Below are 27,804 nucleotides of genomic sequence, written 5' to 3'. Positions count from 1 at the left end.
TGTGTGTGTGTGTGTGTGTGTGTGTGTGTGTGTGTGTGTGTGTGTGTGTGTGTGTGTGTGTGTGTGTGTGTGTGTGTGTGTNTGTGTGTGTGTGTGTGTGTGTGTGTGTGTGTGTGTGTGTGTGTGTGTGTGTGTGTGTGTGTGTGTGTGTGTGTGTGTGTGTGTGTGTGTGTGTATCTAACAAAACCGCGCATTTATAATGGCCATTGGTCGTTGCATATGAGGAATCTTTACTTAATAATAAACTATTAATATTTATATGTAGATAAAGTGAAACAAGAAGTGTCAGGCTTATGTAGTAAATTAGCGCTGCAAAGCGCACAACATAATGTTATATTTATACAGTAGAAACGAATAAATGGATAGCAAAAAATCGGCGCGTGCTTATAAGTGTTGGTCGCACGCGCTCTTTATTGCGGACGCGCCTGACTTATCTTAAACATTAAATGGTTGGACAAAATATATTTTGTATTTGTATAAGTATATGTTGTTCTTCGTTCTTTTATGCTCGCCAACAGTATAAGTATGTAAAACGAGCAAAATATTTCAACAGCATACATTCATGTACGTATAGTACTCGTATAATAACTATTAACTAAGATTTCAATAAATATTGTTAATCGTCGTCAATATCATCAAGGGCGGCACTGGAGCGTGACAATTTCATATATGCGGCACAAATGCATTCGCACACGAAACGATATTGGCTCTGCAAAGAAAAAAGTAATTGAAAAAGTATTAATGCAAGAAGTTCTCTTAATATTTTGCCGCGAAAATTGCTTACCACATTTTGCACCATGCAGGCACGTTGATCACGCATAGTACGCACAATGTCTAGAGGATAAACGGGCTCTCTGATTTCCATTAGCGCCAAAGCCGTGTCCATTAATATAAGCACACCCGTGCGTCCAATACCGGCTGAACAATGCACTATCACAGGTGGATTTGCAGCACTTATGCATCTGAAATAAGTATATATAAGAATAAAATACACATATAGTACAATTGTGTGAAACGAAAAAAGTGTCTATACAAGGACTGGATTTTGATCGTTCAGTTTGTAATACAGTTTTATGCTACAGTGGTCCGATATCTGCGGTTTCGATAAAGAAAGATCTTCTTGTGGAGAAACCCCCTAACACTTATCATTTATATATACTAAATTCAGGGCCTCCGAAGTTCTCTTCTTACAAACTTCGTGGCAAACTAAGGGCTAAGTCTCTTGAGCAAACTGCCGGTTGTGCGACATGGAACCGGAAATTCTAGCCATTTGTAGAAGCAGGCTAAAGGCCCTTTGCTCCATCTACGTGGACAGGATTACATCACCTCCATCGCGCCCAGCAAGCTTATGGAATTGTTCAGAGTGCTGGACCTTAGGATGCAATGCCAAACCTCAATTTATGGGGCTAACGAAAGGTGTGTGCACGGTTTATTCCGCACAAATTGACTGACGATCAAAAATTACTCAGAATCCATTATTTGAAAGACAATTATTTGACAAAAATCACATTTTAACCATTAACCACTCCCCGTATCCACTTGATATGGCACCATGCGACTTCTTCCTTTTCGGAAAAATGCTTTTGCCCATGAAAGGATAGCGTTATGCAGGCATACTGGCGGCCATACCAACCAACGAGCTAAAACACTCGTACGACATGCTTTTGGACCGCGCAAAAAGCTGTATTGAAGCAGGAGACTATTTTGAATAAAATAAATTGATTTTCCCGAAAAAACCATTTGTTGTTTTTTTTAAGTCCTGTTTACTTTAGACAACTTTTACTTTACGCAACTTTTATAACTGTAAATTAAAAAAAAAAAGGTATTAGCTGAAGAAAAGTGATGTTCTCGACAAGTTGCAGCTAGAATTGGTTGTAGCAATTCAACTATTGTCATCTTGTACAAAACAAAGGGAATAATAATGTTTTGAAGCGTAAAAAGAGATCAATCAGGTCGTCCTCGAAAGTCAACGGAGAGAACAGATAACTTACTGCTCCGGATAATTTTAAGCAAAATTTGCACTAAGCGGATTTAAGAGTCGAAACCATAAACCAGCGGGATGACGGTTTATATGGAAGATATCCTGCCAAAGAGACACAATTAACAAGAAAAATTAAGGCTGCACGATTTTCTGGGATTATGTCTGACGTCGGCTGATGCCGTTCAGGTAGTTACCGGTTCCAGGATTATTGGCAGTAGAGAAAATTAAGTTTGCTTAAATACAAGTAATTGAGGCTACTTTTCGTACCATGCTTTGCGGCACCTACATCTTCTGCCGTTACAACAACAACAACACCTACATCTTGATGACGGAATAATTAATGCACAAAAATATGCGTATAAGGTTTATACAATTTTTCAGTACCCGCGATTGAAGAGCATTATGCTTATATGTATCGCTTAATCTTCCAGAAACACTTAAATTTTGCTCCAGACAAGAGAGACCTGATTTCATACTCATATTTATGGACAAGAGAGACCTGATTTCATACTCATATGAACAAGTGCTCTGTCTCTGTACGTAAGCATTGTAACAAAAATATCTTCATATTATTTATGCGGGTGGTACATCCTAACTCTATTTATACATAGATTCATTATTTGTTTGAAACTTTTTAGGTTATCCACTTCCAAACAAATTTGTTGATGGAAGTCAGTTTATTGTAAACAGCGCCTACCTTTCTCCGCTTCCCCCTTTCTTTTTTCAGCTTACTTAGTCCTTAACAATATTTGAATACTTACTGATGCACACTAGTCGAAACAGGGTTCTCATCTTCCGGCGTAACACCATTGCTGGCAGCACATTTGCGTTCACTCATCAATCCGCCATTTTCATCGGCATCGGCGTCTAGTAGCCGCACCTGTTTTAGGCTCTCTTCGATTTCCTGCAACAATGTTTTGTTACGTGCCACACGCACACGCTCGGTAAACTCAATAAAGAGATTCGGATCGGAGGGCACGCAGTGATCGGGCCAAGCCAAGTATTGCATGTGTTGAATGTGCCGTTGTTCACCCGTACGTTTGTCGCACAAAACAAATTCACGAAATACGAAGCTGCCTGTTTCGTCCGCCTGCTCGCTGAGGCACTTAACCGAAAAACCGTCTCCCAAGTGTAATTCATCGCCGGTAACTGGCCAATACTGATGGCATTTCTGGCGTCCCGCCTCCATAACTGTAGTCAGCATGACAATCAAATGGCTGCTCTCCTGCTGCACCATTCGCCAAAAATCGGTTGTGGTGTTGGCCAAGGGACCTTGTGTGGCGATATAACGATTCACTACGCCGCCTGGTATTTCCATGTTCACATAATTTGCGTTGATGTAATCGCCAGTCATCGAATTTACAAGTGAAACACGTGTACAGTCATCTAAGTGGATTAGGAAAAATATTATAGAAATGATGTGCAGGATTAAAAGAAATGTTATCATTTACATGGTGATATGTCACGATAGCGATTCTTAGCAATGTTCTCCGGCTTTCGCGCCTCTGTAATCGCTAATTCAGGATTCTTGCGATACATCAGTTCGTATTGTGCCAAAAGCGCACCAGATGCTAAACCGTCGCTCAACAACAATAAGCTCTGCGTAAATAATGCATCGCCGTCTAGTAGATTTGAATGTGACCCGATTTCATCGTTTTCTGGAACATATTGATACAATGGCTCCTCCTCCGACATTATAGCGCGCATTGCTTTTGGACGTACAGTGAGCAAAAGTTCACCACCTCGTTGACTGCGACTGTCACGTATCATCGTCACTACTTGGTCGTGTTGCAAACCCACAACATCACGCCCATTAATCATAACGACTTCATCTCCTTCACAGACGCGAGGCGTGCAGCGATCTGCCGGGGTGTTCGGTACCACTTTGGACACCTGCACAGGGAGTCCGAGATCTATGCCACCCTTAACATTAAAACCAAAACGACCCTGTTCATCACACTGTAAGCGTATGGTAACCAAATCACTGCCGCTATCCAAAGCTATTGACGAATTTCCATTTATGAGAGTCGTAATCGCTGGACCCATATGTGATGGCGCGTTATTTGAGTTCAATATCGGGCTATGACTACCGGAACTGTACGCTGGAGGTATAGGTGATTCAAATCGTCTAGCTATAATTCCAGTGTCCCTAAAGTAGAGAATAATTACATTTCTATTAATCAATAGTGAGTTCATTATTGACACTCACAGCTGTATATCGTATTCATCGCTCTGTTGCTCCCAAGCTTTACGAGGCATTGTTTCAGTCTGCTTCGAGGTTACTTTATTGTCGTGTGGACGGCTCGTTTTCGTAATGGTCAAAATGGACGTATGATTTATTAGTGCGGACGAGGTGATTTTGCCGTTATGAGACACGCTTCCGTTGCTATCCGAACCACTGGTACCGTTAATCAGTCCTAACGGTAGCGGTGATGTGGCAACTGCAGAGCCAGCGATTATGAGTCGTTTGCTCGGCGAACGTATGAATGCCTTATGCACAACGCCGCGCTGCTTAGACTCCTGCACCGCCYGCAACTCTGTGCGTCCCGAATAATAGAATCTGGCATTTTGAAGGAAGTATTAATATATTAACGTTTAAGTAATATTTTTATAAACTCACTTCGAGCCCAGACTGATGTTTAGAAAACGTGGTAGGCGATGCGGTCGTTTTAGACGGAAAAAGGAATGATGTTCCACACAAGATTTCCACAAAGCTTTCGCATGCTTATGTGAGGTCATGCTAAAGCCTAGCAACGTGTCATAGCTTTCCGACTAATCAATCCGTAAAAGCAATTCAATAAATAAATTAAAAATATAAAAATAAATTTGATTGCTAATTACCGGTTCCCTACGCAACTGGATAAAAAAGTCTTTTCGTTTGAACGAAACCTTCACCATTTTTGACCAGGAAAAAGTATTTATGCGTAAACCATTTTGGAAGACTAATAGCCCAACCGCCGATACGCCCAACTGAAGTTCCTTACCGTTAGAGTCCTGGAATAAATAAAGTAATAATTTTGAAATAAAAGTATTTTCTAATTTCCTAAATACGGAGAAAGGCCAACGTCACAATTTCATGGTAAATTGGGCGCGAATAGATATGTAAACAACTACAAAATCACTTCATCAAAATTAATTTTCAAAAAATCGTTAACGTACATACTTGAAAATGTCCCGCAATAAAAAAAATTACAATTTTTAGTAGTAATATGGTTTTCAAGTCGGTCAAGTTTAAAAACTTGTTAGTGAACACTTAAACAATGGCAATAAAACTTTATTTTTTATAAGATCTAAGATCCCTAAGGTCTGCTAATATTTAGCAAAAGGGATTTAAAAGTTCTTTCAATAAGGATAAAAATTCTTATTACCTTTTACCATAATGCAATTATATATACACACACATACCGTAGCTTTATGTAAATCGATGCCATATAAATCAAGCCGTTTCGCATGTTCCAAATAATTATACTCCGCATCAGCCGGCAATTGGCCACGATGCAATTTATGTAATTCGGATATTTTTCGCTCGGCATCTGGCGTTTGTTCGACCAACAGTTGCAAATCGCTCAAGTATCCAGTCTGATGTTCGGCTGGATTGAAATCGCCTAACTCGGCTGAAGAAACATAAAGCATTTAAATTTATTATAACTGCAGTGTAAATTTGTATTCAAAATAAAAGGCGGCAATTTTGATACTCACATTGGACCGTATAGCTGGCAAGCAGACATTGCGTGTTGACCGAGCATGGCAATCTTCCCAGTAGAATATTCCGTTTTACTTGCAAATAGAACTGATACCGGGTATATTCCTCTTGCAAACGACTGGGGTCACTAACATAAAACTGTAAAATTCACAAAAAAATAATATTTAGTCGAAATAAAATTTCCGTATTCACATATATGTGTATATATTTACCTTAACTCTAAATTCCAACGTTTGAATGGCGTCATTTTCCAGAGCGAGGCTATTACATTGCTTTTTGAATTGCTTATGTGCATCTACCCATCGCTGTAATGAGAGGTGTTGTAATTACTTTAGAATTAATTAATTTATTTTATAAAATAAAGTGCTTACAACAACATCGCCGGGTTTCTGTGGAAATAGCAATCCAAAGTAGTCCCTTTCGGATAGCTCTAAGAATTGAAAGACTTGATCTAGTAATTCAGCTCCTTTAGCACGTTTCTAAAATAGAAACAGAAGTTATACATTATTATTTAGCAAATAAAAAATATTTTTTTTTTACGTACTGCTCTATCATTAAATATAATTTATACAATAACAATATATTTTCTTTATAAGTGCGCAAGTCTTAATTTGTTAAGTTTGAAGCTATTAGCAGTTTTCCTGTCTGAGTTGAATTCAATGAAAGAAAGAGAATATAGATATCAGATTAAAGGGCTGTAACCAGTTGTTACTCTAATACTAAATAATTATACCAGTCAGTTGTATTTATACAAGTTGTTTGTGCCATAGCTCCAAGTAAGACGAAACGAACCACTAAAACAGGTAATTTCGATATATAAGTATGAACTCATTACTGATATAGTGATTATTTACTTTTAGTTAATTACATTCAAATAGCGATAAGAACATTTTACATGGACAAATTAACTGTGACTGGTTTTTGCCTCACGCTAAATGACTCACAGATCTACTATATGTTGAAATACAGGGATTTTCAATAAGAGTATGATAAAAAAAATAGTTAAAATACACACTAATTGTTAAAGAATTTCTAATCTTTTCTACATAGTGTAAAGTACAATCGATGCAATTAAATTCTGAAGGACACCATTGAATGGCCTCCACGACTTCTTTGGCAGGAACGAATTCGACAAACCCAATTTTAGAGTACTAAATCAAGTCGTATGTCATGAATAGTACGTTCAATATTGACTTCTAAAGCTTGAGGACAGTCTGGTTTATAGTTAAAAACCAATTACTTCAAATAATTCCACAAAAAGTAGTCTAATGGTGTTAAATCACAATATCTTGGAGGTCATTTAATTCGACCGACAATTCCACCAGACTAAAAACCAAACCAAGTGTCAATTTAGGTGAATGTAAAATCATTCAGGACGTTTATCGCAAATTCAAATCAGTTTTACGACTTGTCAGTTAAAATCATTATGCAAAAGATATGGGGGACTATCATCAACAATAACTTGATATCTTTGAATAAATATCCAAACTCAAGCATGTTCAGAAGATGTTCCCAAATAATCTATAACTTATATAAGATCTTCCAACTCCTCGGCAATGTGAAGGTTATCTGTGCACTGGCCATTCCATGCCTTCCATTCCATTCAATCCCTTTGGTGTCAGTACGGGATAAGTACATGAACCCAGACCTAGTCTGTGATTGCGAAACCTTTTGAATCTCAATAAAATGTTGCTAACCCAACTCTGGATTCTGTTATATCTGTTCATCGTAAATAATGTGGATATAAGGCTCATTTTGGTAAATATTAACTTTCGACCCCAGAATGGTTTTAGTTTATACAGCACTTTTAAGTTGTATTTGTAATAGATTATAGAAATTTATGGAGAGCGACACGTCCAATTTTTCAGAGACATTATCACCTAGAGTAAAAAATATGTAACTGTCTGCGAGAAATGGGTTACCATTCTGCCATGGACACACTCATTTCAAACACTGTTTTTTATTTTTTTTATTATCTTATTAAATTCTACAATACCTCCAGAATATTGTAATAAATTTTCAAGTGTGCACTTAAGGGTAGCTAGGTTAAGTGCGCCGTCTTTAAACGCGTTTTTCTCAAAAGTGTGTTTTTGAAGAATTTTTAAAGACTTGGGCGAAGGATTTTTTTCGATTACATCTATTTAAAAAAAAAATTTCGCAAAATTTTCACTGAAATTTCAATTTTTTTTGTAAAAATATCTGCCAAAAATCCAATTTCCCTCTTTTCCTTCGTTCAAGTTCTAAGTTAAGGTTTTAGCTAAAACACGAATTTCTTTTTTTTACTTTAGATGATCCTGTAAGGAGTTATCCTGTCAACGCGGGCGCATCTTTTTTCCGAGGGGTCACTAAAAAATTCTAATGAAATATTTAATTTTTTATATAATAAAAAAATGATCAAAAAAATGCTGGTTTTTACCGGCGGAAACCCTTGTAACCCCTTTAAGGAATATCTTTGACAATAAATAATGAAGTAATAACTGTAATTATATTCAAAAAACTGAAGTTTGCTAAATCACAGCTGGATCACACAAACGGAACTCAATATGAAGTGTAGGAAAATGCAATATGTTCATTAAATATAATATAAAGATGTTTTCGATCCGAACGACTGGGACCTGTGATAATCCATTTGGAAGGAGAAAATTAAAAATCAATCAAAATTGCGCCAATCTCTCCCTCTCTCCCTTGTGCATATTCATAATTTAAAAAAATTAAATTATACTGATAAGTCACAAGGATTAATACGTTTTTTCATGGCTCTGCTACTCTCAGAAACACCTTTGATTTTAAGCGTTAAAATGATTTTAAGCATAATAACAAAAAAACGCGAAAATCACGTACAAACCATACAAAATAAATATTAATCACATTAATCACGTTATCTCGTCGCTAAAAGTACTGGTCATATGAGCATATGTATGTATGCGTGTAATAACATTTGTGCGTATTATTTTACATGCGCAAAGCTTCAAGTTCATTTATTGACCAACATAACTGTAACAATGATCAATTTCATTCACTGCACTTGTTTTGTAAACTACAAGGCAATTAAAAAATAAAATAAAACAATAAAACGTGCAGTTAAAAAATAAATGAGCAGCAAATAAAGGCAAAGAACTCGAAATGGAAAGTCAACTGTGCGCTCTACGTGGGATGCGCAGCAAACATACAGACATAAAAGAGTCGACACTATCAAACCAACGTGCATATGTACAAACATTAAACGAATACGAACGAATGTTTTTCGCTTTATTTTATTTTTTTGTTTGTTGCCACACTAATGCCCGGATGAGTACCCACCAGTCAACGAACCAGAAAAAAAAGCAGACCAATCATAAAACATTTCAGCATAAAAACATAAATGCGCAACGAAGTCTCCGAAAGCATGATGATATGAATATCCGTCTGAGTACTTTCTATTTAATCATTAGGAGATAAGTACTTGTACGTACTATAGCACATTGATTGGAGCAAAATTACAGTAGCACAGTTGGAATATTTTTTTTTATATTTGCGGATTCTCTAAATGAACTGAGCGTCATGGCTGGGGTTGGTGTTCGTTATAATCAAAGCTAACGCTTCGTTGGTGTACATATTTGGCAAACAAAATTTTGGAAGCGGCATGTATTATTTAAATGTCAGTATTCTCGAATCGTAGACCCATTTTAGCTAAGGATGGCAATTTTAAGCTTTGCATTTCCATTTATCCTTGCAACATATTAGTTTGTCAAAAAAGTCTTGCGGTATTTTCGCTAGTTGACGCTGAGAGCGCGTAGTTTTAGTTTTATTCGTCGCATCGGGTCATGCTATACCTTTTTGGAAAGCTCATTTCACGCGCTAACACGTGTTTGATTGATGGTTTCAACGTTTTCGTTCTGGTGTAGAGGTGGTCGAAGATGCCCCACGCTCCGGAAGGCCTGTCGTCGAAAACTGCGATAAAATCGCTGAATTGCTCGAAAGAGACCGGCATAGTAGCAGCCGTAGCATCGGTCGAGAGCTGGGCATAAGTCATCAAAAAAAATTTAATGAACAATTGAAAATTCAATAAAAATATCGCAAAAATAACACGTATCGTATATGTTTACAAACGTCCATATATTTGGGATAAGTTAGTTTAGGGTTAGATCATGGGATTTATGCAAAATCGATTGACCTCACTTGGGCAGATATTCGTCCTTTGCTTTACCCATAAACCATAAATAAAATGATCACCAGATAGTCATAGATCGACGAAGCGTTTTGAGAGTACCACAATTTTATTGAGATGGTTAATATCAATCCCGGCTACCGAGTTTACCGAAGAAGAAGTAACAATATGATTTTACCTCGACTTTCTCTAGAGCTGTGAGAAAGAACATCAGACACAGTATTTAGCCACATCGCATTCAAAAATAATGGACCGTAAACATATACTCAAAACGCCTACCATTGCAGCGAATTTGGTTTTTCTAAGAGCCAGTAGTTCAGAGGAACTCTTACGATTTACGCTGTTCCAGATGGTTCTCGCATTCGCACAAGTTCTGGTTGTTTCAGCACTTGCTGAGCTGACCGATGGGCTAAAGATTCAACGCCAGAACGCAAGAAGACATCGGAAATTGGGGGAAAATGTCCTACATATCAAGGTCGTCGGCCTTGCAGTTGCCGAAGATTCAGCGATGAAAAGACTGCAGCTATTGCAAATAAGACCATGCACTCCTTGACTAGGTTTGAGCACACAGTCAGCAAGCTCAAAGTCAGTATAGTCTGTAGGCTATCAGAGTGAACCCCTCTGAAGAAAGCTGCACCTCGCAACAGTACATCGACTACTTTCTTGATGGCAGCCCTCTCCATTTGAAATCGCTATAGGGGTCTGAAAGTCTGAAACTAGAGTTGATAGAGAGCTCCTGACAGAAGATTCCACAAAATACTCTTAACTTTGATCTGTGAAAAAGCTTACAGCACCCCTTTCCCAATGGCTTCACTTCGCTCATAAGTCCCTGGCAGGTGCGTGAGTTGAGAAAGAACTTCCAGAAGAAGCTATGTCTACAGCTACAACATGATTACGTGTAGCCAGAACACCACTTTTTGTGAGAGGAACCATCTCTTCCCAATTGAGTCGATAAGTCAAGAGAGAATGTCACACAATTTTACGAAGCGTACATACACTTGGTCCGACATTTCCGGCATACGATCTCTTAAAATAATGAATATCATTACTTGATTCGAGGGCACACTAATATCAGGAAAATACTCTCTCGAATTTGGCGCAGATTGGCGCATAAATCGTGCTACAAAAACAAACCGTAATACAGTGAAACTTCGATAAGTCGTAACCTCGATAAGCGAAAACCCTTGATATTTCATAGTTGTTGTTGTTGTTGTAACGGCAGAATTTCATATTTCATAGTATTTCTTCTTTCTTCATTTTTAATGACATTGTAAACATTGATAATGCCATAGATAAAATACGCCAAAATAATGTCCGTTTTTTTGTACAATTTTTCAAAATRCATACATACATATATTGATTGAATAACATACATATGTACTTTATATTTTAAAATTTAAATATGTACAATCATTTCTTGTTTTTTATGTAAAATTGAAAAAATAAATAAAAAAAAACTCTATAATTCGTATATTCTGTATGTTGCCTCTATAAGTTGTATAACTTGATAACTTGAAAAACTCCATAACTCGTATTTAAATTGTGGTCCCTTGCAAATACGAGTTATCGAAGTTTCACTGTAACTCTATTCGACTATTTTTTTTTATTTTTGAAAAATGAAAGCTTGGATCCCAAAAATAGGCTTCGGATACTGTAGCGGTACCATGCTTTGCAGTCCGTAATTTCCGTCCAAAGGAGAATTCAGATGGGATTTTGGTGGGACTCCCACGAGCAGATGGGCAATTATGAGGTTGGTAAGCATGTTCACCGAGCCTGGAAGTATCGCGAGAACACCGTACCATCGAAATCCGTACGATCGTGTTCGAGCAACAATCGCGGCAGTTGCATCGTCAATGTAAGCAAATCCAAGAGTTTCGCCTCGCAATTTATCGGCGCAACTTGGAGTTATTAGACAATCATTACAACGGATAACTTGTGATGACTTAAACCTCTTTTCATACAATGCTCAAATAACAAGCCGGCTAAACTCCAATTCAGCAAAAAATTTGAAAAAAAAATTATTGAAATGACCGAAGAAGACAATAACAATATAAATTGTTTATTTATGTCTGATGAGTCCCATTCTGATCTAAACGGAAAGCCAATTTTGTCGTGAGTCAAATCCAGAAATAATCCACCAGACGAAACTTCACCCAAAACGAGTCACTGTGTGGTGCGCTGTTTTATCAATGTGTATTGTCGGGTCATACTCCTTTAAAAAAAGCGGTGTAGCAGTTACTGATAACCCTTATTTAAAGATGTTACATAATTTATTTACACAGCACTGCGCCGGAAAGTGTATCCCTTTCAATAGCATTTGGTGTCAGCGAAGACGCAGCAACCTCACACATAGCCAGACCGGTTATTGCAGAGCTCCAAAGAAAATTTGAAAACATATTATAATATCAGGAAACTTCACTTTCCGCTGACTCTTAAAGTCACCTGACATGACTGCATTTGAGTTTTTTATAGGGTTATGCCAAGCAAGAGGTGTACAAAACAAAACCCAGAAATCTGATTGAATTGAAGCAATCCATTAAATCGATAGTTGAGGCATTCTCAACTTCAATCCTTCAGGACGAAACTAATAATGAATAATTTTCTAATTAGGTGATTTTTCGGTGAAAAGTCACCCATATCTGGGCTCTTGAACAATTACTTGAGGATGTCAAAAAACCGTTTAATACTCGTAATAGGATCTTATGTATTATATCTAAACCAACTTTGACTCACTTCACTGAGTTAGAGAGTAGAAAACATAACTCTTGTTGCACTTACCTCTATCCGAAAGGTGTGCGTTGTGTCATCTAAAAGCAGGACAGTGACACATTGTTGTCTTTGTTGTTTCTTATCGCGCGCCAGTTCTTCACTTCGTAAACGACAATTTGCACCTAAATTACTCAAACGAAAACGTTCAAGCATTGCAATTGTCCATGGCAATGTATGAGCAAACTGTTTTCATTAAAATATATGTATATCTATGTACATATGATGTCTAGGTCTAAGCTATTTACTACAATTATGTAAGTAATTTTTCAGCAAAGAAAAAAATGTTTGTCAGTCGCTATTTGCTTGGCTGGCTTATAATTTCGTTCACAGGAGTTAGACTTTTCGATTTTGCGTTTGCACTTCTTTTAGTAGTTTTTAGTGGAGCTCCCTCGTTGACCAACGCTAATTGTGGTGGACGTTGTTGATCGCTAATTGGATGGATTCATGTGATGGATTATGTTTTCTGTAATGAAATATTTTTTTTATTTTTATAGAATTACTTTAATAATTTGTTCGCTGATTTTACAATCATATTTTATAATAACTATAAGGTATATCTGTATGGATGTATATAATATGTATGGTATGTAGTTATATGTGTGTCGTAGATATTTTTGCTGTCGCGCTATTTTTAATTTTTCTTTACAGTGAAACATATTTTGCCTGCAATTTACATCACACTTGTAATACTAAAGGCCATGAGTTCTGCTCTCCCCGCTGCGTACTGCTCAAGAGTACTAACCAAGAACACATGTTGTTATGGCAGTATATATGTATGTATGTAGATATAGTACATAAACCAATATGGTATACATATACGTAAGTATCATATGCATACATACATATATACGCAGTCACTGTGAATTTGTGAATATTAATTAATATTCCATGTCGTCACTGAGTTCCCCTATATTTGTTGATAAGTAGGCATGAATATGCGTATGTATGTACATACATATGTATGCTTACAATGGCACATTGGCAAGCGTCTCGGCCAGTGTATTATGTGTTCGACAGAAAATAGCAGAAAACATTTCATCACTTCCGGCTGGCGGTGATGTTTGCAAATACGATTTAAACGGTCATCTACATACAGACATTCTACATAATCACATACTTGCTTACATATTTACCTATTTATAATTTTGTAGACCAATATAAAGTAACACCCCACAGCGCTTTAGATATCCTAATGATATGATTATTGAATGTGAAAAGAAAAAAATTTAATTCAATTAACAATCAATTTTATTTTGGAATATTAAAAGCGAATCTATTTAGATACTCCCCTTAATGCAATTAAGCAGGTCGACAGACAGATAGTAAACTGCAAGGGAGGCATACACGTTTTTATCAGTGTACGAGTATATGGATGTATATACATGGTATATATGTGCCTACATTAAAAGTATTGGCGAATAATTGAACTTATATATGCGTTCAAAGAAATTCTAATAAAATTCATTACGCGTTTTGTGTTGGTTTAAAATTTATTGGACCCTCAATTTGTCAAATGAAACCAATCCATCACATGAAACCAAGGAACGTAACACAGATGGAAGAAAAAGCGCGCTGTCACAATCCCAAGATAATTCAATTGCTACTATGAGCAAAAATAGTAAGACTTTCTTCATAATTTTGTTTTACTATATATTTTATTTGCAATCTATCTGAAGACAATCAGCAAATTTTATAAAAATAATCAATTGATTGGGTTCCATTGAGACTAATCAATATAGTATTCAATAACATAATTTACTAAAAAATATTCTTAAAACTAAGTAAAATCTATTTGGAAGCTCCAAAACGTGAGTTCTTTTTAATCGTCTAACATCCATACTGTTGTCCAGTACATTTATTGCCAGTAAGTTTTCATGATTAGAAACACTATCAATGTATCTTCGACAACCTTTGCGGTTTTCGTCTTTAACAATTAACATTTAAGTCGTTTCGGATTTCAAACTTTTTTACATACCAAGGAGCACTTATTATGCTTCTTAAGGTTTTACATTAATATCTTTCGAGGATTTTAACGCTGGATGTACTCGTCGTACCCCATAAATGCATTGCATATGTCCTCACTGGTTTAAGGATTGACTTGTAGAGTCGAAAGTTATTTTCAAGACTAAGTTGTGATCGCGAGTCTAAAGGCCAAGACATTTTTGTTYATAATTTTAAAATTCTTAATTTATTCTTCAAACTCTGTGTCGTCCCCTTTAAAGTTATCTCCCTTGTACCTAATAAACTTGTGAAAACGTTTTTTCCAATCCACACAGTTAATAGCMTAGATTATTTTATTGTCAAAACGGTTTCCATGGGGGCAATCGTTTAAATTTGCTGAATTGCCAGAAGTCATACGATGCTAAATCTGACGAATACGGTGGTTGTGGCACCATGTTGGTCGAAAAACTCACGAACAATCAATGCAGTATGCGACGATGCCTTATCATGGTGTAAAAGCTAAGAGTTGCCGGCACATAATTCTCATAATTTTTGACCTGCTTTTGTGGTTTTTTCGGCTCACCTTTGTCATGTGATCCAAGACTCGTCTTCAGTAATGATACGTTTCAGGACATCCTGGTAGTAGGAAAGCATTGTTTAATAGACGTTATTATGACGCTGTTTTTTCGAAAAAATTTAGTGTTTCTAGAAACAATCATGCTTTCATTTTTCTTAGATCCAAATGATCTTTCAAATGGATTTCACTGTTAAGATCTCTGACTGTTATTTATCAATTCTCAAGTTCCAGTTCTTTTATTTTATTAACATGTTGATCATCAGTTGATGTTGATGGCCATCCTAGGCGTGGTTCACCGTCAACGCGTTCTGGACTCTCTTTGAATAATTTGTATCAATCAAAAACTCTTGCTCACGACAAACATTTATCACCGACCGCCTTCTCCAACATTCTGAACGTTTCATCACCAGAAATTTGATTCCGCACACAAAATTTAATGGAATAAATTCACTCATCGTAAAAATCGCAAAATCCACTAAACACTAATGATTATTTTGATGTGAGACTGACAGTCATATCAACATAGAAAAAAAAAATTTTAACGAATGAAATGAATTAAATTAAAAATCCTGACATTTTTATGCAGTCAGTAGTATATTATTTGACCCATCCTTAGAATAATCAAACTTTAAAAAAAGTTAAGATCTAAAACTTATCAAGTTAGCCTGTTGATGAGAATTGTATCTAATGTGAATGCCAAAGTTCTACATGTTCTAAATATAAGTTCGGCTCATGAAAAATTGTGTCCAATCAAAATACAATAAGTTACTTAATAAGTAATAATAAAGTATACAATACGAGTTCGAAAACATGACTATTTACTGAAACGAAATTATTCAACGATTTTCTCTAGAAATATGCTATAACCCCAGATGTAACATATTCCAGGTAAAAAAGAAGTTTACAATAAATTTTCGCAAATTACTCGTATGTGTTTATTTTTTCGTAAATACATACATATATGTATTTGTGTATATGTTATGAAAGACTTAAGGTAAATAAATATGAATGAAAAATGTTTACACAGATAAGACTTTATACTTCGTAAGATAACAGCTTGCAAGTGTGTGAGTACAAGATTCAAAAAGCAATTTATTTCTCAGTAACCTTAGAAATGCATTGTATGACGTTCCATTTAAATATGCATACAAACAAACAAAAATTCCCGTAAAAATTAGTCAAGTCCGTCTCATCAAAGTCCAGATCAATGATATGCATACAATACCTTGTTGCATTTTAAAATCGAAGGCAATAATATCGTATAAACAAAAACAACTGATAAATAACAACACAAAGAAAACTTCATATATACGAATTCAAAACTCGAATGCTTGGTATAAGTCACCATCAATAAATTTGCAGTTTTCATTATAGTTCACTTATTGACCGATATGTAGAAAACCGAAAGGTAAAAAATAATTACAATGGGTATTGGGAGACTAAAGGAATTACTTATGACATTAAATAAAATGGGCACAATCACAATGTCTGCTCGAAACCGAAGAAGAGCGCGAGCTATTTTAGGGTAATTCACACTGCAACCTTCAACTGACAAAGCCAAAAGATGTTCCATCATCAACAAAGCAAAATCCTGCCAATCCGTTTGTCCAGTAGGAATCAAAATGTTTATGCTAAAACATCTAGGCTCGATGGAAGTGATCTTTATAACCAAGCTCCTCAACCTGTTGCTGATCTAACAAGGAGGAGGACTAAACTCTAAGATGAAAGTAAACAGGGAGTTCCCCGATACTCTGAAACATCTATATTTCCTCATTCCTTCAACTACCAGAGGGAGTTTACTTCACCTCATACGCAGATAATTTGAAAGTAAACAGCTATCTCTCCGATTTTTCTCTGTTGGGAACTTGACACTCTCTCCCTATAAGTCCATATCGACCGCAACCATAGTTACTAACAGGGTGATGAAGTACAGACTGGATCTTAATATCACAGTCGATGTTGTTAAAACTAAACTACATCGATTAAAGGATGTAGTGAAACCCAGATGAAGAAGCTTCAGATTTGTCGAAATGAAGCACCCCGAACTATTACAGGAGTTCTGCCTGCTACCGGACAAAAAACACAACGAATTTCTTTTCAAGCAGTTTCTGGTGGTAAATTTTCCTTTTTTTTTTTTTGAATTCTTGAAGCGGAGCTACGTCATCGTACAATAAACTTCGGACGCAACAAGCTTTAGATACGCACTGAATCAAGTCTTACATTCATGACATAAGAGTTCATCAAGTTCAATATTCACTTCTACGCGTTCACTAAATCAAGACATACATATGTCACTAATATCATGTTCAATATTGACTTTGTTTTGCTCGTGCTTTGTGGCACGTAGCCCCGTCTTGTTGGAACCAGATGTTTTCAAGAACAACTTCTTCCAATTCCGGCAATAAAAAGTTGGTTATCAGCGATCTATACGATTATTATGATAATCAAATTGAATAATTTGTAAACGTTGTTCTTGCGTATATCTTTCCATAGTGAAATTGTAAACATTACTGAATACAATGGCAAAAATTGCTGATCATTAAGTATTAAAATGACCGAAACGACACTTATTATATCATCTTTACTGGAAACCCCGGTATTTAGAAATATAATAACGGTTAAGCCATCTTTTTTTGATAAAAGAAAATCTGAATATTTCAAGGCGAATATCGAAACGATGGTTATATAAAGTATATAGCAAAGCCGGCCAAATACGAACACATTTCTTCGTATAATTATGGTGATTATGTTGAATACATAATATTCAGTCAATAAGTGTATGACGCCGACAATGTGTGAAATCGCAATTTTGTTAAAAACGAAGTACATAAATATAATTTCCTGTTGGCATTTAGCCGAGTGATGGTTCAAATAATAATCTATTTTAATAACAGAGCGGACCAAAGTGTAAACAACAAAACAGCTGTGAAAGCAAGAACGTTACCTTTGAACACGCTTTACAAACAATTAAGGAAAGAAATAATAATTTTTAGTATTATAAAAAATATTAGAGCGAAATAACAAACCTGAGCGAACTTTAAAATGGATTTTTACTTTAAAAGCATTAACTTATTATACAAATTTAACTTTATAAATAAAAAGGATAAAAGGACTTTATCTTGATTTTAATCAATAATGAATTCGACAATTTGATCGGGAATTTAGCCTTGCCTCAAACAATAACCTGTATAAATTTCGTGATGAGGTATCTTCAGACAAAAAAGTGTTCTATATAGGGCCTTAAATTAGACCGATCAGTTTGTATGTATACATCTTATAGTGGTCCAAAATCGGTGATTCCGACAATTGAAAATCTTCTTGGGGAGAAAAGAATGTGTAAACTTTCAGATACATATCTCAAAAACTGAAATTTCCTAACGCCCTAAATATGTACGTCTAACAGATTTTGTGTCTCACAACCCCAATAATGTCACTACAACAATAAAATATAATAATTTCTATCCAAATCCTCCATTTTTGCAGAAACCTCGTTAATCGAACACGCCTCATATGTATCATACACACAAACATACATACATATCTACACAAAATATCGCTTCCCTACATATCTACATCATTAAAACAAGCTGTCCTCATTTCGATGGTGAAAGGTGAACATTAATATTAAAACAAAAGTTGTTAGTTTGACTATTATCTCTGACCACATAAGCATCATTAACACATACCGTAATTTTACCGGAAACTAAGCATGTATGCAGACTCATTTGCAACACAACACTGTCAAAAGTGAACAGTTAACCTAGAATAATAGTAATGGTCAACGAACTGCAAATTATTTTCGGATATTAGAGAAAAAGCAACAAAACACTATTTTTTATATGTAATGAGACAACTTTCATAAGTCGTTAAATTCGATGTGCTATGTACTTCCTTAAACTAAAATACAGACGAACTTATACTATATACCACAAAGTTGCTTTTCATTTTCAGTATGTTTTGCTCTCCTTATAACGGGTTTTTCAATAAGAGCGGTACACAAGTTTTTTACTTAAATAAAACAAAAACAGTTTGGGATATCAATGAAATTCTTTATTCTTGTGAAAGTACATTCGATGCCATTATGTATGGAACTCGATTCTTTTTGCATGGCCAACACGGGCACGCCTGCAGAAGTCCAGGCTGTTGCAATTTCACGTTCGATATTCGCACGAAGTTCATCACTCGCCGCTGGCTTGTTGGCATACACTATAGAACATAAACTTGACGTATCACCGCTATAGAAATCCGATATAAATAATTCCTTTGGAGATTATATCGTTGTCTTAAATATAAGACTGGCGCAAAGTTTCCTAAAGATTTAACGTCAAATAAAAGAGTTTTCTATACAAGGATATGATTTTGATCGATCAGTTTATAAGGCAGCTACTATATGTATAGGCTATGGTGGTTCGATATTGGCAGTTTCAACATCTTCTTGGGGAGAAAAAGACATAACAACATTTGATACCGTTGTACCGAATTAAAAATCTGATAAAAATTAAATAGCGGCAAGTCATCATTAAAACTGTCAAGGTGGCTCATAATGACATTGTAATAGAAGCTTAAATGACTGGTTATTAGGAAATAAAAAAAAATTTGTCATGTTTCAAGGCCAAAAAATCTATGAAAGTAGGTTATGAATACATCAAAAAAGGTTGGATATCAAATTAAATTTATTTTAAAAAAGTTCAGTTCTCAAAACAAAAATTTTACCCTCATGCATACCTATTAAGTGGTGATATAGATATGTTTGAATAGAATAAGAACAACGAGTAAACTTTTTCCGAATTCGCTGCTTGTCTAGTCCTATAGAACAAGTGTGTTTATCGTACAATGTGTGTTCTACAATTTGACTTTTATTTATAATGTTGAGAACGGTAAGTCACTTCACATTCTTTGGTTTTTACTTTAATGTGTGTGTGTACAAAATAGAAGAGTAGGTAGGACGTCAAGTCGTTTGGAATATGCCATAGATGGTGTTACTCAAAACTCTATATTTAGCCACAACAAATGTAACTCAAGTGTACAGGCATTTTTTATAGTATAATGATACACGTACATATGTATTGGAAAGCAAAAGCATACATTTGCACATACTAGCACGTCTATGCGATGCTTTTACAGAGTGTATCAAGGCTTCAGGCTCGCGAAGTTAATCCGGACAACAGACCTTAGAGCATAGAAAAGTAAGGTATAGTATAGAAAGTTACATATAAATATTTATTATCTCACATTTATAGGTTTTATATATGTATGTATATTAATTAAACATACTGTTTTTCACAATTCCAGTGGGTATAAGGGCGTTAAATATTATTTATATTACCTACTAGTTTGTAAATTTCCAAATACTTCTGCTAAAAAATATATATTATTTACAAATATACACCTGAATGTATATTAATTTGTGTGATCGATTTCGCCTGCCCTATCGCATCTGGGGTACTTTGCTCACAAAAAATTTGCTACGTTGCATTAATGACGGCTTCGCCTAGTTTTTAGAGCATTTGTGTGGTTTTACTTTGCTAAGCACAAAATAACCCCATTGTGGTCTATGGTAAAGTTCTATATATACTTACATACATATGTATATACGTGGAAACAGCAAATATATGTACATATACATATATAATTAGTTAGTCATTTAATTTTAATTACCCAAGGACATAAATTAAATGTTAAACGAACTTTAAATGCAATTACAGTATAAATTTCTGGATAATATAAATTATAAAACACAACTTTTCCACAAAACCGACACGAAAAAGATTCCTTAATGTTAAAATAAGAAACCTGCTACTCCGAGCTGATACGTTTCGTGACACGCTTCTGTAGAAACAACATTGGTGGCATTTTCCTGCCGAGAGGCGAGAGCGAATTTAACCAAATTTTTATGTTACTGATTGGATATGAGTTAGCAAAGCCATAAATTTTATATTTAAAGAAATAAACTTTTAATTAACAGGATTTACATTCTCAACGACAAAAATTAATAATTTGAGAACCTCATCCTAAACACCCGTCAAGCAGCGAGCATCTAACGAATATAGTGATCCAGTGAATGCACCTATTGGCATACTTATTTATTGATATACATTTGTACGTACATATGTGTAGTTTATTTGTTTGTAATGTCATAAGTAAACATAAACTGTGCAGATTATATATGTCAACATACATACATATAACTAATACTAAATAATTCTTTGGTATGAACTTACCTAATTTGAATTACTTTATATTCTAAGTAATCATGCAGTGATCGAAATTATCGGCATCCACAGATTATAAAACTATTAAAAATACCTTTATAATGTTTTTATTGACAATTAGTATCTTTTTAACAGCATTCTGCTCTTAGTTTTCACAGGTTTGTACTACGTATGACAGCTGCCTTAATAATTAGTCAGTGTGAACGAATGCATAGAACATAAAAAAAATCACAAACTTTCGAAGCACTCACTTGTATTCTGTATAATACTTTCACACTTAGTTTTGTTTAATGGGAAATGCCACACATGTAAATGAATTTGTATTAATATATAAGAGCGTTTAGAATTTTTACACTAATCCAGATTTATTTTCAGATCACTAAAAGAAGTTCACTCGCTATTTTTGTTATATTAGCGTGAACAAACCAATTATTTCTAATATTTAATTTCCAAATACAAATCACCGGCAAAAAAATCGTAATTAAAATTACAAATATACACAAATAGCATTCACTAGCACTGCAGAGTAAACTTAAATACTGCTAGAAGAGTTCTGAAAAGTTTCAAACATTTTCAAATTCGATAAGTGCACGACGAATAAAAGCATAACTAAAACACTATATGCGATTTTGGAAGTACACGATTACACATATTTGGTTTCTTTTTAACAAATTAAATAAAAACTAAAGCTGATTAGACGAATTCCGTCCGACTCTTAAAACAGTCGGCTATTTGACATTTCGCTTTAGCAAGGCAATCAAACTGAAATTTACGAGTCGGCCACAAAGCAAACGGACCAATTATGATGGCTGCCGTAAATCAGGGTTGCATTGGAAGCATCAACAACATACTGTGTAAAGTGCGTAAATTAGTATTAGGGTGATCTGATGATATTTCTGCTACTAGCAAGTTATATTTTTTTAATACATCTGTTATATAAGAGGTATTCTCTTGCTCTTGCAAAACCCTTGCACGGTGCGAGAATTGCACATTTTTCCACCTAATACAACGGCACAACAACAAACACACGCAGAAAATATATGCAAGGGCTGTAAAATATGTCAGACCAACTCCTATGTTTATTTGCGTGCAATGTCACGCAAAACTATAACTGCAACCCTGTTTTAGCTGTCATCTTACATAACGGGGCATCTCGACAGGATAAAATCTATGTCTTACTAACTGTATTGCCGTGCATATTGCCTGTGGAGACTCCACATTGCTTATTGCTTACAATATATGGAATACTAATTAGTTTGCCATATATCGTAAGCAATAAGCTGTCATTTCAGTAGTTTGACGGCGCAGTTTTCATTTCTATGAAAATTTCTAAGAGGCAACATATCCCATTTACACATATGCCGACGGCATTTTTATTTCGGTAATATGAAATTTAGAAGAGCGAGTATTAAGATGGTTGTGTTATGTTATAAAATTAAAGTACATTTCCAAAAAATTAATATTTAGTTTAATAATTAATTTATGGAAAAATTATGCAAATTAGGTTGGGAATGACCGAAGCCTTAAATTTAATAAACTTATACAAGCATAAATCAAAATATCTTTGCTCATTTCAAATTTATTATTTTTATTGGTATAATTATGAATTCATATCTCTTCTTATCCCAGAAATACGTTTGTGGAAAAAAGGATCTTTCTCCTTTGTTATTATCTTATTTTTCCCAGAAATACATTTGTAAAAAAAAGGAGCTACCTACCCGACGGTATTTCGCAATTTCAAGAGTTCAAATGATGCGCTACATCAGTTCGAACCTACCATCCCTACGCTTTTGCGCAAATGATTATGTCAAGATAACAAATGCCCACATACAGATTTGGCAATGGCAATAGCAATAGATTTGACAGTTAGTAAGACATAGATTTTATCCTGTCGAGATGCCCCGTAAAGACATATTTTGACGTTAATATGTTTAGGAAGGTAAATTTTAAATAGATTTTAATAATTTCTATTTTAATTATAAAGATTGGTTACAATTCTTTTTTGTTAAGAATATATACAGTGTGTGCGCCAATTCACAATAGTCATTTACAATAAATTGACCGAATCCGCCGTTTATATATCACTAGATTCTGCAATGGGTGCTCTCGTGCCCTTGTATATTTCGGTATAAGATTTTTGCAATCTGCAATCTTGCAAGAGCAAATGAATTCCCCTATTAAGTTATTTTAAATAAAAAAATTTACGTGTAAAATATATATTTGATTTTCTAAGCATTTTTAGCAATAATGTAGTTTATTTTGTATTCCATTTGTAATGTTTAAAAATTTTAATTAAGTAATATAAAATAAGAGCACATACAATTTAAAAAATTTCAAGGGATTTCAAACATATTACAGCGTGAGAACGAATCCAAGCTGTTGTTTTTATAGCATTTTGAAAGCTATGCATATACATTTAATTATTATTTTTCATATATTGTAAATTTTTTGCTATAAATCCCACATTTTTAAATTTAATATAATAATACATAAATACAGGCGTTGGAAACTTTGTACATGTTGCTACTCCAAGTTTATTGCAGTATTGAAAAGCGAACTGTCAAACGACCATTAACATCAGCAATATCTGCCACACAAACTATTCTGACAATTATTGCCCTACATAAGTAATATGCAATCTCCATTGGCAATATTTGGTGGGAATCCAAAATTTGTCGATTCTCATATTGAGATTTTAATTTTAATAAATTATGCTCTATTGATTTTTTGAATATAAAATAAAGCCCGTTAAAAATGACATTTATCTCAAAAATATATTGAATTCATGATCTAGTATTCGAAAATTAAAGAAGACTTATGATTGTGTGTGTATCTACTACATTTTCAACTCTTATTTACTGGACATTCATCTTCATTCTGTAAACACCATTCTGGTTGAAGCGCCTCTGCGTATATTCCATTTGCTACTAACCGTTCACGATGTAGTAATATTCGGGATTCAGCGTCGCGCCAACCTTCAGCAGGGTTCGACCACAATCGCTCTGCTAATGCACTAGAACGTGGCCATAACCGATAGTCTAGCGTGTACTCATCGATTTGCTCGGACCAAATTGCTGCCTCAGCGCCTAAAACTTGACTTTTGTAGCCCTCTGCGATAAGGTCCAAGTTGTTGTCATAGACTTTCTGCCAACCGATGTAGGGTGAACACCAGTTATTTCCACTGCCAACCCAACTGGGACCGCCACAGTCGAAATATAGAGCGTCATTGTTGGAAATAATAACACGATAACCACGTTTTAAAATTGACAAAATATCGCTACTCGTGCTGCGTGTCCATATTTGTATAATGTATCTGGATTTGTCCAAATATTCATCAATATATGGTTCTTTCGTCAGACTACTGGTCCATAGTGTAATTAATGGTTTAGAGCCGTTAGAAACACTGTCCACTCTTTCAAGTGCTTTTTCTTGGAAATATCCCCAAAGCCGATGGAAATCATCCTCCTCCAAATTCCAACCCTTTAACAGCATCCAATTACGGATACCATCACTAGCATTCCAACATTTTGACAATACTTCATCACCGCCCATATGGAAAACATCTGGAGTGAATAATTGAAATATTTCGCGATAAATGTCTTCTAATATAGGATACAAATGCTCTACGGTGGGGTCGAATTGTCCACAAGGTGGTTCGCCACAATAACTTCTCCAAGGTTGATAATTTGCACAGGCAATCACGCCTTTATGTTGCCAACCTTCACTAACGTGGGCAGGCGCATCAAATTCCGGCATTACGCGAATGCCTCGGACAAGCCCATACTGTACGATTTCAGCTATTTGTTCATGTGTATAAATCTTATTCGCTGAATAAGCACCGAGTTTATGAAGCTCCGGATGAGATTTGACTTCCAGTGGAAAGCTTTGTGAATCTGTGATGTGCCAATGAAAGGTGTTTAGTTTAACCATTGCTAACGCATCTGAAAAGGAGTAAATAAATGTTATTACTACGATGATTAGTAATTTCAAAGCAAATTATTTAATCAAAACGAAATTTAATTCTGCTCGTCTAGATGAAACCTAAAAAATTAAATATATTTTGTAGAAGTCATTTATTCTTAACAAAGGATAGTATGTTAAAAGGTCGTAATAAAGAATAACTTATAAGAGGGCGGGGCCAAGCCCACATTTTAAAAAGTTTTTCCCAGAGGTGCCCCTGGCTGGGTCCTTTATCTTTAACATACGATAATATTAAAGAAAACCCGTACTATGTTCTGTTCTGTTATTGTTTACACTTACCAAGGGTACGTTTTATGGAGTCCACAGAATAGAAATGCCTCGATGTATCCAATAATATACCGCGCCATTTATACACTGGTGCATCCTCAATTTCCACCTTGGTCAACAATTGGTGTTCACTTCGAATATCGTCATAGACAAATAACTGTGAAAGTGTTTCCAAACCATGCCGTGCACCGAAATAGGTATTACTATGGATTCTTGCAATGCTGTCGTTATCTTTTGTTAGAGCGATCAACAATTTGTAGCTTTCGTCAGTGTCGAGCGTTATGCGAGGAAGTTCATCGATATCCGTTCCTAACTCAATAACCACAGTTAACTTGGCGCCATGGGCCTTTACAGTACCGATCTCTTGTGACTTTAATTGCTGCAAAAATCTACTTTTGCTCGCCTCCCAAAGCGATTGCTGTTTGGTGAGTTTGGGAAATTCAAACGAGATTGTGTTGACATCTATGTGTTGAATAAAATTTTCAGTGTGCACTATTCCCGTTGGTTTTGGCCAAACAGTTGCCACCTTTGCTTCTCCGCAGAGTAAACGACACACCGGTAAACTGATAGCGTACTCTATATTGCTCTCCGTAAGTTCGATTTTTACGCACCTGCTCTCCTGACATTCGTAACCGTACACAGCACTACGCTTAAACAAATAGCAAATTAATAAAAAAATATTTGTATGAATGTGAGATTATCGAAATATCAAAATACTGTATAAACAATGCGATCGCAATTTTGTCGGGGATTTTTAAGTAATTCCAATCAGTGAAACAAAACAAGTAATTTCATACAATATGTATGTATGTTTATACAATATGCACATATGATATATATGTATGCATGTGCAATTTACTCACTTGCGCTCCTCGCCTCTTACAAACAAATCGAAATTCGGAGAAGCGCTCGCCACTAAACACGCTATTAATATAATTAAATATAGTTCCATTTCGGGTGCACTTCTCCACACGATTACCGACAACCGACCACTCTGAAGTCTGGCTAGTCACTAAATTGATAACTTGATTTTGATTCCAGCGGAAATTTGTGGGAGAATCTTGATATGCATATATAATAATTTTTATATGTTTGTATATTGGTATATAAGTATGGGTGGGCACTTATTAAAACAAGTGTGTAACCATTTCCAACCAAAATCTTAATAATTATTATCTTTTACGATTCCTTTACATAACGTTGTCGTTTAAGAATTAATAGTAATTACTATATTCAAATATAATGCACATGCTTTTTTATCCAACACCGTTAAGTATTTTGAATCATATACCAGCACTTATGTACATTAACACATGTAACAATATTGTTTGAAAATTTTATCCCGACGGAAAAATCACCACCAAAAAAAAACATATCTGACCTTGTTTTAAAGCACTAATCTTAATCAGAATACTGTCTAATATGCATGGCATTATATCAAATAGTTCATAAAGGCTTGTTCTTAAAGTGGTGTTGCCTCAGCAATTTTTGTTTAAAATTAAAAAAAATAATAATATCGTATTTTGATAAAATATGGTCCACTGCGCCTTGTCATTGATTTCAAAAACTTTGATAATCTTTGTGGGGGATTGAATTATAAGCGGGTTTTACCGTCTGCAAAACCCCTTGGTGTTTCAGGGAGCCCTAATGGCGGCCCCACCCACTCAACCAGTTTTGTTAAAAACTACTAAATTGTGCTCTAAATCAATAACTAAATGCGTGAGAGACATTCAATTTTATACCAAAGTTGGCACAACAGGCCTTTATGGGAGTCAGTGTCAAAATTTGACGTACCCAACGAATTTCAACCAAGTTCGGTACGTAACATTATCCTCACATTTCTCGGTTACAGTGTGAAAATGAGCGAAATGAAACCACATCACGCCTACGTCCCATATAACACAATTTTAAATTACATGTGATACTTTTACTTTAAGTATTATTGAAGTAATATTAGTAAGCTAGCTTAACTTGCTTAAATTTGCGTTCATCACACCATTGTGATTCCAATTTTGGCACTTATTAGTACAAATCTTATAAGAAATTCTACCGACAGTGTGAAAATGGTCGAAATCGGAAGATAACGCCGCCCACTTACCGCATTACGGTACTGTTAAAAACTAATACACGTGCAATAAATCAGTAACTAAATACACCAAAGATATTAAATTTTACACCCGAGATGGCATGAAAGGACTTCTTTGGAGCCGGTGTGAAAAGTGGCCG

The 27,804-nt window shown here is 35.2% G+C and overlaps 2 protein-coding genes across 2 annotated transcripts; both read right to left on the bottom strand.

The window, feature by feature from the left end:
• Positions 1-112: 112 nt before the first annotated feature.
• Positions 113-22,078, bottom strand: LOC108977210 (tyrosine-protein phosphatase non-receptor type 4). The gene is made up of 13 exons (XM_018946803.1): positions 21,340-22,078; positions 12,610-13,063; positions 6,056-6,163; positions 5,897-5,989; positions 5,681-5,822; positions 5,387-5,595; positions 4,823-4,975; positions 4,602-4,753; positions 4,191-4,541; positions 3,433-4,130; positions 2,743-3,367; positions 785-962; positions 113-709 (listed from the first exon to the last, which is right to left on the bottom strand). Exons 2-13 carry the CDS (start codon positions 12,751-12,753, stop codon positions 617-619), a joined length of 2,946 nt encoding a protein of 981 aa, XP_018802348.1. The 5' UTR covers positions 12,754-13,063; positions 21,340-22,078; the 3' UTR covers positions 113-616.
• A 1,829-nt stretch (positions 22,079-23,907) lies between these two features.
• Positions 23,908-26,575, bottom strand: LOC108977158 (chitooligosaccharidolytic beta-N-acetylglucosaminidase-like). The gene is made up of 3 exons (XM_018946732.1): positions 26,442-26,575; positions 25,591-26,222; positions 23,908-25,271 (listed from the first exon to the last, which is right to left on the bottom strand). Exons 1-3 carry the CDS (start codon positions 26,528-26,530, stop codon positions 24,175-24,177), a joined length of 1,818 nt encoding a protein of 605 aa, XP_018802277.1. The 5' UTR covers positions 26,531-26,575; the 3' UTR covers positions 23,908-24,174.
• Positions 26,576-27,804: the final 1,229 nt, after the last annotated feature.

Source organism: Bactrocera latifrons, unplaced genomic scaffold (genome assembly GCF_001853355.1).
Source record: "Bactrocera latifrons isolate USDA-ARS-PBARC rearing strain unplaced genomic scaffold, ASM185335v1 scaffold_85, whole genome shotgun sequence".
NCBI lineage: Eukaryota > Metazoa > Arthropoda > Insecta > Diptera > Tephritidae > Bactrocera > Bactrocera latifrons.
The sequence above is the reverse complement of the archived record's forward strand: the minus strand, read 5'-3'. Positions and strand labels throughout refer to the sequence as shown.

Coding starts and splice junctions, on each gene's coding strand:
- LOC108977158 (XM_018946732.1), bottom strand. CDS start 26,530: ATGGAACTATATTTAATTATATTAATAGCGTGTTTAGTGGCGAGCGCT. Junction 26,223..26,441: donor GTAAGAGGCGAGGAGCGCAA/GTGAGTAAATTG, acceptor GTTTAAGCGTAG/TGCTGTGTACGGTTACGAAT. Junction 25,272..25,590: donor CTCCATAAAACGTACCCTTG/GTAAGTGTAAAC, acceptor ACTCCTTTTCAG/ATGCGTTAGCAATGGTTAAA.